Genomic DNA, 15,683 nt, shown 5'->3' with positions numbered 1-15,683 from the left:
TGGTTCTCTCTCTATCAGAATACATGAATAAACTTAAAAGCCACCTAGATGGCTCAGTCGGTTGGGCGTCCGACTTCGGCTCAGGTCATGAGCTCACGGTTCGCGGGTTCAAGCCCCGCGTCAGGCTCTGTGCTGACAGCTCAGAGCCTGGATTCTGATTCTGATTCTGTGTCTCCCTCTCTCTCTGCCCCAACCCACTCATGCTCTGTCTCTCTCTGTCTCAGAAATAAAACAAACAAAAAAAAAATTGGAACAATACAGAGATTAGCATGGCCCCTATGCAAGGATGACACAAATTCGCCAAGTATTCCATTAAAAAAGAAAAAAAACAACTCCCCCCTTTTTAGTACTTAACTGCCATTAAATAAAGATAAGACTCTCAAAGGGAATTTTATCATTCTTCATGTAACAAGGTGTAACTGATAAGGTCCCTACCTTAACAGCCTGTGACAATAAAATATTTCCTGTGGATAATAGAATTGATGATACACATGAGGTTCATATTGACCATTCTTACCAAGTTTATCACTGATTTTTGTGACCTTCCAAGAAAAGCTAATTTGTTCTATAAATACATTGTGCATTGTCACCTCTGCCAGTCGTCCTCACTAAAACACTCGAAAATCCCGGGGGTCACCTCTCACCAGCTCACTATGGGTTTTTCTGTCCCCATTCTGATTCCCTCCCAAAGTCCAGGCTGTGTTGTCTCTTAAAACTGAAACTGCACTGAGCACTTAGGAGTAAAGACAAACAAAAGCTTAAAAAAAAAAAAAAATTGGATGTAAATTTTTAAAAATAAAAAGTTACAAGATATGGAAGCTTCTAGAAAATACGGACTGTGTGCATCCCCATAGATTGTATTATTTGCCCACCCTTTGGGTGCCAGGCTGTTCTGATGTGGCTGATACCAATATTCCCCTCATGGCGGGGGGGGGGGGGGGGGGGGGAGGGGGTTGTAAAATAAATGTAAATGAGATTTCTGTTTAATCAATAAGTGAAAAGTCTTATTACAGTCTATAACAATTACCCTAATTTACCTCAACCTGGTGCATTTTTTAAAAATTTTTATGTTTTTATTTATTTGAGGAGAGAGAAAGGGAGACACAGAAACCAAAGCAGGCTCCAGGCTCTGAGCTGTCAGCACAGAGCCCGATGTGGGGCTCGAACCCATGAACCTCGAGATCACGATCTGAGCTGAAGTGGAATGCTTAACCGACTGAGCCACCCAGGTGCCCCCATTTTTATAGATAGAACACAGTATGATAGAATACAGTATAATAGAACACAGTATAATAGAAATTTCTAAAGTGTTCTTTAATCTTCACAGTTCTTTGCAATTTTGTCTGTACCTAGAAACAGTCCTGTATTAATGTTTCTTCACAAATTGAGACCTTAATAAGTAACTCATTAACCCCAATCTACAAGAATACCTTTCCACATCTGTATGGAATTCCATCATCAAAAGACGAATTTATTGTTCAAATAACCTATGGCTGTCTTTATACACTAAAAATAGGTATTTCTTCCAGTAAGTGAGGTTTCATGGTTTAAATGAACTTCTATAAAACAAGTCAAATAGTGTAGTATAACAAAGAATGTATCTGGTTGGGGCACTTGGTTGGCTCAGTCAACAAAGCATGGTGACTCTTGATCTGGCGGTCATGAGTTCGAGCCCCATGTTGGGTGTAAAGATTACTTGAAAAAAATATATATATATGTTTGTGGGGTGCCTAGATGGCTCAGTCAGTTAAGTGTCCAATTCTAGATTTTGGCTCTGGTCATAATCTCATGGTTAGTGAGTTTAAGCCCCGAATAGGGCTCCACACTGCCAGTGTGGAGCCTGCTTGGGATTCTCTCTCTCTGCCCTTCTCCAAGTCACTTTCTCTCTCTCTTAAAGTAAATAATTTTAAGAAAAAGAATATATATATGATATATATATATCATATATATATATATTTGTGTATATGTATATATAACATATATATGGGTGCCTGGGTCGCTCAGTTGGTTAAACGTCCTGCTTTGCCTCAGGTCATGGTTTTATGGTTCATGATTTCCAGTCCCATGTTGGGCTTGTGCTGATGGCACAGAGCCTGCTTCAGATTCCCTGACTCCCTCTCTCTCTGCCCCTCCCTTGCTTGCGCTCTCTTTCGAAATAAATGAACACTTAAAAAATACATGTATAGGGGCACCTGGGTGTCTCAGTCTGTTAAGCCTCTGACTTTGGCTCAGATCATGATCTCATGTGAGTCTGAGCCCCATGCTGGCCTCAGCACTGAAAGTGCAGAGTCTGCCTAGGATTCTCTCTCCCTCTATCTGCCCCTTCCCCACTTGCGTGCTCTCTCTCACACGCGCAAAACTAAACTTAAAAAATACATGTATATGTATACACATATAGATAGAAGTCTTTGTTATGCTAATCAGGTGAGTAGAGGGGGACCCTTAGATAACTTCAGAATAGGGCCAGTTACCAAGAAGACCAACCCTGTGATGGTGAATCTAGAGTTGGAACTTTGGGCCAGGCCAACCTCCTGGGAAGACCGGGAACCGGAGATGGAGTTCATCGGTCATACTGGGCAATGATTTAATCAACTGTGCCTGTATAATGAAGTCCCAGTAAAAGCTGTACACCAAGGCTGAACAGAGCATCCTGGTTAAGGAACATTTCGTTGTGCCTGGAGGAGTGACATGCCCTAACTCCACGGGGGGGCAGGCAGCATGGGAGCACTGTGCTCCCTCCCAGACTTCCCCCCATGTTTATCTTTTATAATAAAAGTGTAGGGGCACCTGGGTGGCTCAGTCGGTTGAGCGTCCGACCTCAGCTCAGGTCACAATCTCACGGTTCGTGAGTTCAAGCCCCACATGGGGCTCTGTGCTGACGGCTCAGAGTCTGGAGTCTGTTTCGGATTTGGATTCTGTGTCTCCCTTTCTCTCTGCCCCTCCCCCGTTCATGCTCTGTCTCTCTCTGTCTCAAAAATAAACATTTAAAAAGAAAAAATTTAAGTGTAATTGTAAGTGTAGAGCTTTCCTGAGTTCTGCAAATGGATCTAGAGAATTATCAAACTTGTTGAGGTCATGGGAACCCCCAATCTTATAGCCAGTCCAAAGTGTGAGTGTCCTAGGAAATCTTAGAGCTGGCTTCTGAAGTAAGGGCAGTCTTGTGGGGGAAGTGAGCCTATAGAATCTGATGCTAAATCCCTAGGGGGGGGGGGCGGTGCTTATTGTCAGAATTGAATTGATCAAAGTGCACCCAGTTGGGAGTGAGACTGATAAAATTTAGATCACACACACACACACACACACACAGCTTCATTCTACCCTACTAAAGCTGAGACTTCTGTAGACAGTCCATTTCTGTAGGTGACCTCCTGAAGTTCCAAAACCTAGAGCTTTAAAATGAATTCAGGAAGGTCAACTTTTGACGTTAACATCAAATACCGAGTAAAGACATCACCCCATTGCACATCAAATAATATTTATAATTAAATATATTTAATATGAAAACACACATCTATTTATTGAAGTTTATTTATTTTGAGAGAGAGAGTGAGAGAGAACACATACAGGTGGGAGAAGGACAGAGAGAGAGGAAGAGAGAATCCCAAGCAGGCTCTGCACTGTCAGCACGGGGTTTGATGCAAGGCTTGAACTCAAGAACCATGAGATCATGACCTGAGCCAAAGTCTTACACTGAACTGACTGAACCACCCAGGGGCCCCTGAAAATGTTTGTTTACTTAAACGATTGTTCTTCCTAGGTTTTACTTGTCAAATGTCAGCCCTGATCATTTGGTTTTACTGAAACAACATTATCACCACAACCAAAAAATCTCAGTAATTCCAGAGGTGCTTAAGTCCCCAGTAAACAGGGATCACGCCTGATTTTTCTTTAAAGGGAGTAACTTTGACCACTTTTAGACTAGATATATGCAAACTTTTCTGTAAAGAGCCAGATAACATTTCAGCCTTTGTAATCTAAATATGGTCTCTCTCACACATTCTTTGATTTTGTTTGTAGGACCCTTTAATTTTTTTTTTTAATGTTTATTAATTTTTGAGAGAGAGAGAGAGAACAGGGGAGAAGAGAGATAGGGAGACAGAATCAGAAGCAGGCTCCAGGCTCTGAGCTGTCAGCACAGAGCCCAATGTGGGGCTCGAACTCACAAGCCGTGAGATCATGACCTGAGCTGAATTCAGACGCTTAACTGACTGAGCCACCCTGGAGCCCCTTTGTAGGACCCTTTAAAAGGTCTGCTTTAGGGGTGTCTGGGTGGCTCAGTCGGTTGAGCTTCCAACTCTTGATTCCAGCTCAGATCATGATCCCAGGATCGTGGGACTGAGCCCTTCATCAGGCTCCGTGCTCAGTGTGGAGACTGCTTGGGATTCTCTTTCTTTCTCTCTCTCTCCGTAGAATAGAATAGAATAGAATAGAATAGAATAGAATAGAATAGAATAGAACAGAATACAATACAATACAATACAATACAATACAATACAATACAATACAATACAATACAATACAATACAATACAATAGAGGTGCCTAGGTGCTCAGTTGGTTAAGCATCCGACTTTGGCTCAGGTCATGATCTCACAGTTCATGAGTTTGAGCCCCTCATTGGGCTCTCTGTTGTCAGCACAGAGCCTGCTTTGGATCCTCTGTCCCCCTTTCTCTCTGCCCCTCCCCTGTTCATTCTCTCTCTCTCTCTCTCTCTCTCTCTCTCTCAAATAAATAAATATAAACTCTAAAGGGGTGCCTGGGTGGTTCAGTCAGTTGAGCATCCGACTTTGGCTCAGGTCAGGAGCTCACAGTTCCTGAGTTTGAGCCCCGCCTCAGGCTCTGGGCTGTCAGCTTGGAGTGCTCTTTGCCCCTCCCTCACTCATTCTCTCTCTCTCTCTCTCTCTCTCTCTCTCTCTCTCTCTCTCTCTCTCTCTGTCTCTGTCTCAAATAAACATTAGGGGCACCTGGGTGGCTCAGTCAGTTGAGTGTCTGACTCCAGCTTAGGTCATGATCTCATGGTCCATGAATTCAAGCCCCTCATTGGGCTCCGTGCTGACAGCTCAAGGCCCGGAGCCTGCTTTGGATTCTTTGTCTCCTTCTCTCTCTGCCCCTCTCCCATTCACACTCTGTCTCTCTCTGCCTCTCAAAAATAAAGAAAGGTAATTAAAAAAAAACTTTTTTAAGTAAGTAAATAAACATTAAAAAAAACAAAAAACTTTAAGGGGCTCCTGGGTGGCTCAGTAAGTTAAGCGTCTGACTTCAGCTCAGGTCATGATCTCACAGTTTGCAAGTTTGAGCCCTGCATTGGGTTCTGTGCTGACAGCTCAGAGCCTGGAACCTACTTCACACTCTGTATCTCCCTCTCTCCCTCCCTAGCTTGTACTCTGTCTCTCAATCAATTAATCAATCAATCAAACTTTAAAAATAATTATAATAAAATAAACAAATAAAAATAAAATAAAAGGTCTGATATAGCTATAATTTCCCTACTCCTGGTTCAGATCCCTAACACCTTCTATGAGGGCAATAACAGCAGACTATGTCTCCTTCAAAAGCCAGTGGTTCTCAACCCTGGCTAAGCATTAGAATATTATAAAGAGTTTTTAAACAAATAATTCATAGGGGTGCCCGACTGGCTTAGTCAGAGGAGCATGCAACTCTTGATCTCAGCGTCATGAGTTAGAGCCGCATGATGGGTGTAGAGATTATTATAAATACATACATACATACACACACACACACAGACAGACAGACAGACAGACATAATTGATATTGGGATGCCTGACTGGCTGGCTCAGTCAGTAGAATATGCAGCTCTTGATCTTGGGGTCCACGCTGGGCATATAGCTTACTTGAAAAGAAAATTTGATATGGGTGGGCACCTGGATGGCTCAGTCAGTTAAGCATCAGACTTTGGCTCAGGTCATGATCTCACAGTTTGGGCGTTGAGCCCCTCGTCGGGCTCTCTGCTGTCAGTGAGGGGCTGCTTTGGATCCTCTGTCCCTCCCTCCTTCCACCCATCCCCCGTTGGTTCTCTCTCTCCCTCTCTCTTTCTTTCAAAACTAAATAAATAAACTTTAAAAATTCTTTCAAATAAATAAAAGCATATTTAAAAAAATTTTTTTAACGTTTATTTATTTTTGAGACAGAGAGAGACAGAGCATGAACGGGGGAGGGTCAGAGAGAGAGGGAGACACAGAATCTGAAACAGGCTCCAGGCTCTGAGCAGTCAGCACAGAGACCGATGCGGGGCTCGAACTCACGGACCGCGAGATCATGACCTGAGCCGAAGTCGGATGCTTAACCGACTGAGCCACCCAGGTGCCCCAATAAGTGCATATTTGAAAAAAAAATTGATATGAGCTCTGTACTCCCACCCCCAATCCAACTGATTCCGATTTTTATATTGCTTTAGCGCTATCCAGATGGTTTCATGAACAGACAGCATTGAGAACCATGGTTATAAATATTACAGTTATTTCAGTCACCTCCAGAAATGTAAGTTCCCCAAGAAAAAAACCTTTCCCATTTCTGTGCACTGTGATTTAGCTCATAATCTCAACTTGGTTCCAGCCAGTTTTATAATAGGATCTAGATTTTTGTATAAAGGCTTATTAATAATAATAGCTACCATATAACGATTGCTTATTTTGTTCTTTGTACAAGGCAAAGATCTTAAAACTATGTTCTAATTTAAACTTCACGACTACCCTAAGAATACTGTTACTAGCACATTGTATAGCTGCTGAAACAAAATTTAGGGTTGTTAAGAAACTTATCCTGGGTGCCTGGGTGGCTCAGTCGGTTAAGCATCCAACTTTGGCTCACATCATGATCTCACAGTTAGTGAGTTCTAGCCCCACATTGGGCTCTGTGCTGACAGCTCAGAGCCCGGAGCCTGCTTTGGATTCTGTCTCCCTCTCTCTCTCCCTCCCCCACTTATGACCTGTCTTTCTCTCTCAAAACAAACACTAAAAAAGTAAAAAGAAACTTATCCAAGCAACCGCATCTGGAAGGTGCAGAGGGTGAGTTTTTGAACCAAGATGTTTGGCTTCAGAACTCCTATGCACAACTACTATATTTCAATGCCTCTTCCCTAAGAAATGTCAGAAAACTGACAATAGCTTCAAAGCAGCAAATTATCCTGTTTCCAGCTGCTAATTTTTCAGAAATTTGGGGAGTCTAATCTCAGGACACGAATCCACATATTTCTCCCATAGGCAAGAAAGAATTCTTGCTACTTATTTCAAGTTTGTACATGTTTACGTACTATATTCATTTAAAAAATTGAGTGATGTTCCAGAAAGTGCGTTTCGTAAACAGGGAACAAACTGGATGAGTCACGGTTTTCATCGCTTTTACATCCAAAAACTGGCTGGCTCAATCAGAAGAGCCTGTGACTCTTGACCACAAGGTCATGAGTTCAAGTCCCATGTCGGGTGTAGAAATTAAAAAAAAAAAGAAAAAAAAAAAGTTGGCGGTGCCTGGCTGTCTCAGTCAGTAGAGCATAGCAATCTTGATGTGAGGGTTGTAAGTTCCAGCCCCATGTTAGGTGTAGAGATTACTTAAAAATAAAATCTTTAAACATTTTTTGAGGGGTTATCTATACATTAGGGGTTATCTATCATACAAGGTTGGGGTGAGAAAATATAATTTTACGTGTAAAGCGCTTAGGCAGTGAGTGCCTCACACACAGTTAAGTGCTCAGTGAACGTTAGTTTACGGAATCTCGAGTGCACTAGGTCTTGAGTAATGGAGAATTTCCCATTGCCATGCTGCATTCCATCTAGCGTCCAAGTGGCTGGCTCCAGAGGAGGGAAGAAGGGGAGAGGGAGGGGAGAGTGCTAAAGGACGATGAAGCAGGTTGAGGATACCAGTGGGCCAGATTGGGAAAGCTGTAAACCATCGCAACAATTTAGGACTTTCCCTCTTATGAAGTACAACGTCTAGTGTGATTTTTTTCCAGCTGGTTAAGTAACCCAATGAGACATCAGATTTGTGCTCTAAGAAAACACTTACAAAAGCATAAAAGACCCACTATTTTATTCAGTGTTCAATATTATACCCCAAGTAACCCACAATAATCAGGACGAAACTTGGAAGGACTCGGAAAGCACGGCAACCTCCCAAGGCACACACACAAAAAAACAACCAACGGCATGCAGAGAATAGGGACAAGATGGAGGACAAGGGGCATAAAGAAAAGACTCCGCAAAAGACGCATGGGTGGAGTTCGTAATGGGAAGTCGTTCTAACTCAGGCTCTTCCTCGCTATTGGCTTGACTCTCACTCTTTTTCCTTTTCCACTGGCTACTGGCTCCTTCAATGGATCAAAACAGCCAATCGCCTAGCACCGTGGGTAAAGCCCGCCCTGCCTCCCTGGAAGGAGGAGCCAGAATAGCGTACAGGACCCAGGGCGCTTGCGCGGGCGCCCGCTCCGCCGGTTAAAAGCAGATTCTCTGAGGAGGCGGTGTCGCGGTGCATGAATATTGATTACGCAGCGCCGCGCCGAGCGCCCGCCCCTCTCGGCTGCCCGACGCTCGCGGCTCGCGCTCAGGCTCGCGATGGGGAAGAAGTCCCGGGCGGTACCCGGCCGCAGGCCTATTCTGCAGCTCTCTCCGCCGGGTCCCCGTAGCAGCACGCCGGGAAGGGACCCAGAGCCGGAACCCGACACGGAGCCGGATTCGACGGCGGCGGCGCCCAGCCAGCCAGCTCCGGCGGCGCCACCGACGACGACGACGACGACCACGGTGACTACTGCCGCCGCGGCCCCAGACGACTCGCCTTCAGAAGGTAAAGGTGCGCGAGGGAACTCCGGCACCTAGGTGGGGCTTCCGAAACTCGAGCTCGGGGCTTGCGGCCTAGGGCAGGGCCCTGGGAGGAAGAGAAACCCGGGCGGGCGGGCTTGCTCCGCATCCGAGGCCTGCTGCGTGGGTCCCGAGGGGAGGACCGATGTGGGCCCCAAAGGCGGCGGAAGGGGCCGGCGGCGCGGCGCGCGCCGGCCCGCCCGCCCGAGGGGCGCCATCTCTGGTGCAGGGGTTGGCCTGGCCTCCCGAGTCTCCTCAGCGTCGGCGCTCGGGTTTGCATAACTTCAGGGGATATTTGTGAGAGTCCGGGCTTCGCTTCCGAGGCCTGGAGATAGGAAACCTGCCCTTTTCTACACGTCCTGTGCTTTTTTACCTTCGTTTTTGTTGAAACTGAGAGGGACCCTTTAGAAGTGAGTACACCCATTTTGTTATGCCAGCCAAAGCGAACGTAACTCCAAATGGGTAGGTAACCCCAAAATTCCTGCAGAAGTGGCGCTTGTGGGTTCCCAAGTACTTGTTGGTTTCTCCCCGGAATGGTTCTTGGATTAAGAGTAACTGTTCAGCGCGCTGCTACGGGGCCAGACGCCCGAGATGCCGGGACCTTTTCAGGCGCTAAAATATCCCCTTGGTGGTTACTGTAGGGGGGAAAAATGCTATGGCTAGCCTTGCTTATTTTTATTTTATTTTATTTTATTTTATTTTATTTTATTTTATTTCATTTTATTTCATTTTATTTTATTTTATTTTATTTTTTAAATATAACTTAAATCGGTTTCCATTGGCTATGCTTGTTTAAAGGCCCAGTGGTATCCCCGAGAAGATTTGTTCTGTGTCTGTGTATTTTTAAAATTTTGAATGACTTAAGGTATACTTTTATGTACCATCATCGTGTCCTTAAAGTCGCTAGTCACGTGGAAGAGTCTAGCTCTGCTTGTTTATCATCTCCCAGTTATTTGGGTCAGTGATGGATTTACACACCCTGTTTTCAAGTTGGTGAAATTGAGATTTGAAAGGTCAAATCAAAGATTGTTTTGTCACCTGTAGTGTTTTCTCTGGTCCACCGTCTAACTGTAGTTTTCTTTTGTACCTTTTTAAAATCCAGATGAACAGGAAGTGGTGGTGGAGGTTCCCAGAGTTCAGAATCCTTCCAAACCACCAGTCATGACTACCAGACCTACAGCCGTTAAAGCAACAGGTACACTTTTTTTTTTTCATCTTTTCTACAAGGTCTTTCATTAGGGTCAGATTGGGTTTGTATATATTTTGAAAAAAAAAAAAAAATTTTTTTTTTTTAACGTTTATTTATTTTTGGGACAGAGAGAGACAGAGCATGAATGGGGGAGGGGCAGAGAGAGAGGGAGACACAGAATCGGAAACAGGCTCCAGGCTCTGAGCCATCAGCCCAGAGCCTGACGCGGGGCTCGAACTCACGGACCTCGAGATCGTGACCTGGCTTAACCGACTGCGCCACCCAGGCGCCCCGGGTTTGTATATATTTTGTTGAATGCTTCGGTGCTGCTTACATTTCTCCCGTAAAATGGAAATTTAACATTTTTGAAAATAAAGTAAATTTTTGTATGTGATGGCTTGCTGGTAAATACACTTAAACCAAAGTAAGGTTTGTTGTTGCTTTTTTTTCTGTAGCCAAATACCTTTTACTATTTTTCTTCTAATCCTAGTTTGTAATTTTCTGGCTCCCCCACTAGCTTGATGTTCTTTAGGGATACCAAGGGTGTCTTTCATTCTGTGCATTTCTTTTCCAGCACTATGCTTTGGTTGGTACCTAGCAAATGTTTGTGGAGCTGAAAATTGCTCTTATTAAATATTTTTTAGGGGCACTTGGCTGGCTTAGTCAGTAGAGCCTGTGACTCTTTTTTTTTTTTTTTTTTTTAAATATTTGTTTATCCTTAGAGAGGGAGAACACGAGCAGGGAAGGGGCAGAGAGGGAGACACAGAATCCAAAGCAGGCTCCAGGCTCTGAGCTGTCAGCACAGAGTCCGATGTGGGACTTGAACTCATGAACTATGAGATGATGACCTGAACCAAAGTCGGACACTTAACCCAGGCGCCCACTGGGATCTCAGTGTTGTTTGAGCCAGACCTTGGTTATGGGTATTACTTAAAAGAATAAAGTCTTAAAAATAATTATTAAGTGTGAAGGAATATTTGCAGGGTTTTGTAGATAACCCTGGTCTCAAATTGGCACTCCAGCATTAATGCTAATACCTTGGGAGTGCATTCATCCATAAAATAAATCTTATGGGAGGGCACCTGGGTGGCGCAGTTGGTTAAGTGTCCCAAGACTTGGTTTCCGTTCAGGTCATGATCTGGGAGGTCATGGGATCAAACCTGGGGTCAGGCTCTGTGCTGACAGCTTGGAGCCTGCTTGGGATTTTCTCTTTCCCTCACTCTGCCCCTCCCCTGCTCGCTTGCTCTCTGTCTCTCTCTGTCTCTCTCTCTCTGTCTCTCTCAAAATAAATATTAAAAATAATTTCTTTTTCTGAATCAGCCAGCCCTAAGTTGTTTTGAAGATTAAATTGAACAGGGTATATAAAGTTCAAATACACAGCAAGTGCCAAGAATGTTAGTTTTTGCTAGTCTTTATATATCTTGAAAGATTAAAATATGTTTTGATACTAAATTTTTTTTAAAGTTTATTTTTTGGGAGAGAGAGAATCCCAGGCAGGCTCCATGCCAACGGCACAGAGCCCAACACGGAGTTTGAACCCACAAACTGTGAGATCATGACCTGAGTTGGATGCTTAACCAACTGAGCCACACAGGCACCCCTTGATACTAAATATTTTATAATTGGTAATAATTTTATTCTTTCAGTTTGGAGTTCTGTCCAGACATGACACCTGAGATAATAGAAGTTTGTTCTCCTTTCCTCCCAGTTGCCATGTAAAAAAAATAGGGTCGTTGAGAAAAGCTAAAACTTTATTGTAAGAGAAATTTCAGAACTAGGAAATACCATTTTATATTTGTAAACTATGTATGTTATTTTGAGTTTTCTATGATGAATAGAAATTTAATGTTCCAAGAAGAAATTTCTTGAATTGCTCTGTCAGCATTTCAGCCCTTCATGTGCCTTGTGAATAGAACTATTTTCATTCTATCCAACTTCATCCTGAAACATAAGGTATTTGCTTTATTCAGTTCTTAACCTACCAGTTGTGATACTCAGGAAAATGTGTCAAACAAAACCCAAAGTGAAACCATTTTCTATTATTTGTATGGCTTCTATAGCTATTAGAGTAGATACTCAAGAATTTTCCTTTTTTTTTTTTAGATGATTTTAAAGAATTTTACCTTTATCACTAGAAACATGCCAGATTTCTTTCCACAGAAATGAAGTATAAATCTTAAGTTGTTAAAGTATGTTTTTATAATACAGTAGAGCACCTTGGTGGCTCAGTTGGTTGGTCAAGCCTTCAACTCTTGATTTTGGCTCAAGTCTTCCCCCCCCCCCCCCCCCCCCCCCCCCCCCCCCCCCCCCCCCCCCCCCCCCCCCATCAGGCTCTGTGCTGACAGGGCAGAGCCTGCTTTGGATTCTCTCTCTCCCTTTCTCTCTCTCTGCTCCTCCCCTATACTGATCATGAGAGTTCTCTCTTAAAATAAATAAACTTAAATAATACAGTACAGCAAGCATAGCTAATATTTTCATGCAGAAGAATATTATGGTAATATGCATATGAAATTAAGAAAAATTCAGGGGCGCCTGGGTGGCTCAGTTGGTTGGGCGTCCGACTTCGGCTCAGGTCATGATCTCGCGGTCTGTGGGTTCGAGCCCTGCGCCGGGCTCTGTGCTGACAGCTCAGAGCCTGGAGCCTGTTTCGGATTCTGTGTCACCCTCTTTCTCTGACCCTCCCCTGTTCATGTTCGCTCTCTGTCTCAAAAATAAATAAATGTTAAAAAAAATCAAAAAAAATTCAGAGTGAGCTCTGAAGTTAGATCAGTTGACTACTATGATAGTCATTGATATTTCAGCATCCTCTAGGAAAGGGTAATGTAGCTCCACTGATGAGTGTCAGAAGTCTGTAAATTGGCTAAAATTCTACACTCAGGTGTGTTTTCCTGGAAGAGGGTCCGTAGTTTTTATTATATTTATTGTTAGTAGTTTCTGTCACCAAAAGGATTGAAACACTGTTCAAACGATGTTTAGTAGACTTATTAGAAAAATAATAGTTACTGTTTGAAGCTTATCAAGTTAAGTTTATACCTAAGAAATAATTTTCTACCTAATGTAGTTGATTTGCACTATAAATTGTGTGGCACCATCCATTAAAGGTAAGCCTATTAAGGTTTCAGCAGCCAGCACCCCTTTCAGTAAAAGACTGCTAAGGACTATGGCTTCAAAGAATGTCCTGGTTTTATTTTATTGTTTTTTTTTTTTAATTTTTTTTTTCAACATTTATTTATTTTTGGGACAGCGAGAGACAGAGCATGAATGGGGGAGGGGCAGAGAGAGAGGGAGACACAGAATTGGAAACAGGCTCCAGGCTCTGAGCCATCAGCCCAGAGCCCGACGCGGGGCTCGAACTCACGGACCGTGAGATCGTGACCTGGCTGAAGTGGGACGCCCAACCGACTGTGCCACCCAGGCACCCCTAATTTTTTTTTTAATGTTTATTTATTTTGAGATAGAGACAGAGCATGAACAGGGGAGGGGCAGAGAGAGAGGGAGACACAGAATCTGAAACAGGCTCCAGGCTCTGAGCTGTCAGCACAGAGCCCGAAGCAGGGCTCGAACTCACGGACCGTGAGATCATGACCTGAGCCGGAGTCGGACACTTAACCAACCAAGCCACCCAGGCACCCCAAGAATGTCCTGGTTTTAAATAGCTGTATCATCTCAATAGTAGTCTGGGTTATGGTCCTATGAAGCTTTTGTTTATTTATTTTTTTTAAGATTAAGCAAGTTTACATAATATTAGGACTTTATTTTCAGTGTCAGCTCTAAATTCATTCCTGTTCCTTATCATTGATGGACTAAATTTTCATAGGTGTGATTAGAACTTAACATGCATCTCATGGCTTGCTTTTATCTTCCTTTTATTCCTTTAGTGTTTAGTTTTTGTCCCGTTAGCATTTTTGCATGTAATCCTGTAATCTGATTAATCATAAATTAATATTGCATCAGGTTCCATGCTATAATTTGTTTTGCCGGTCCCCTATTTGAGACCATTTGAGTTGTTTACAGCTTTCATTATTTAAATAAAGTTGCCAGAAGCTTTGTGTGAAATTATTTTTTAGTTATTCCTTGGGGTTGTATTCTCAAAGATGGGATTATCTATCTTTTTTTTTTTTTTAATTTTTTTTTTCAACATTGGTTTATTTTTGGGACAGAGAGAGACAGAGCATGAACGGGGGAGGGGCAGAGAGAGAGGGAGACACAGAATCGGAAACAGGCTCCAGGCTCCGAGCCATCAGCCCAGAGCCTGACGCGGGGCTCGAAGTCACGGGCCGTGAGATCGTGACCTGGCTGAAGTCGGACGCTTAACCGACTGCGCCACCCAGGCGCCCTGGGATTATCTATCTTAAAGAAACTTGGAGTTTTGTGGCTTTTGGTATGTGTTACCAGATTATTCTTAAGAAATAACCAATTTAGGGGCGCCTGGGTGGCGCAGTCGGTTAAGCATCCAACCTTGGCTCAGGTCATGATCTCACAGTTTGAGTTCGAACCCTGTGTCAAGCTCCATGCTGACAGCTCAGAGCCTGGAGCCTGTTTCAGATTCTGTGTTCCTCTCTCTCTGCCCCTCCCCCACTCGTGCTCTATCTCCGTCTCTCAAAAAGAAATAAATGTTAAAAAAAATAATAACTTATGGGGGCTCTTGAATGGCTCAGTTGGTTGAACATCTGACTTGATTTTTGTTTCGGTCTTGATCCCAGGGTCCTGGGATGGAGCCCTGCGTCGAGCTCTGTGCTGAACTTGTGGCCTACTTACGATTCTCTCTCTTTTCCTCTGCCCCTCTCCCCTGCTCATTCTCCCTTTCCCACTTAAAAAAAAAAAAAAAAAAAAACCTTTTTAGGGCATCTGGGTGGCTCAGTCAGTTAAGCATCTGACTTCAGCTCAGGTCATGATCTCACAGCTTGTGGGTTTGAGCCCCGCATTGAGCTGTGTGCTGACAGCTCAGAGCCTGCTTAGGATTTTGTTTCCCTCTCTCTCTGCCCCTTCCCCACTCACACTCTGTCTCTTTCTCAAAAAATAAATAAACATTAAAAAAAAAATCTTTCTAGTCAGCTTTAAATATTTTAGAAATTTGGGGTGCCTGGGTGTCTCAATCGGTTAAGTGTCTGACTCTTGATCTCAGCTCAGGTCATGATCTCACAGTTCGTGAATTTGACCCCCAAGCTCTGCATCTAGCACTGCGGTGATGGTGCAGAGCCTGCTTGGGATTCTGTCTCCTCCTCTCTGTCCTTCCCTGCTTGTGCTGTCTCTTGTGTGCACTCTGTGTCTCTCTCAAAATAAATAAATAAAGTTTTTAAATTGGTATTTAGTGCAAGAACTTTACCTGTATGCTAAAGATAATGAAGGCAAGATTGATAGGACTAAAACAATGAATGTGAACCCCTATGATAAATGAAGCAACCTAATGTTTATTTTTAGGTGATCTCATGAATTCATTTTTGGAATTATGATACAACTAGATTTTACTTCCTGATAAATCTGTTCATTTACCAAATATTTACAGAGAACATAGGCTGTTGCCAGACCCTGGGAAATTTAGTCTTAGTGATAGCTGAAAAGTTGGCTGGAGTTTAACATTTAATGTATCTGTTACAATAAAATTAGATGTAAAAAGAGAATATATACTTGCTTAATTAAAATTTTTTTTAATGTTTATTTCTGAGACAGAGAGACAGAGCATGAGTG

The 15,683-nt window shown here is 43.2% G+C and overlaps 1 protein-coding gene and 1 non-coding gene across 3 annotated transcripts in view; both read left to right on the top strand.

The window, feature by feature from the left end:
* Nucleotides 1-214: 214 nt before the first annotated feature.
* Nucleotides 215-317, top strand: LOC122484555. Its single transcript, XR_006297617.1, has one exon. It is a non-coding gene; the product is annotated as a U6 spliceosomal RNA (small nuclear RNA).
* An 8,121-nt stretch (nt 318-8,438) lies between these two features.
* Nucleotides 8,439-15,683, top strand: part of FNBP4 (formin binding protein 4) — a 44,661-nt gene continuing 37,416 nt past the window's right edge. The window contains exons 1-2 of one of the 2 annotated variants that reach the window (XM_043582504.1): nt 8,439-8,792; nt 9,909-10,001. In XM_043582504.1, the coding sequence (XP_043438439.1) occupies nt 8,564-8,792; nt 9,909-10,001 (322 nt within the window). In that variant the 5' untranslated portion in view covers nt 8,439-8,563. Of the gene's footprint in view, nt 8,799-9,908; nt 10,002-15,683 lie in introns of both variants that reach the window. The other variant, XM_043582503.1, reaches the window with a different exon arrangement.

Source organism: Prionailurus bengalensis, chromosome D1 (genome assembly GCF_016509475.1).
Source record: "Prionailurus bengalensis isolate Pbe53 chromosome D1, Fcat_Pben_1.1_paternal_pri, whole genome shotgun sequence".
Lineage (NCBI taxonomy): Eukaryota > Metazoa > Chordata > Mammalia > Carnivora > Felidae > Prionailurus > Prionailurus bengalensis.
The sequence above is the reverse complement of the archived record's forward strand: the minus strand, read 5'-3'. Positions and strand labels throughout refer to the sequence as shown.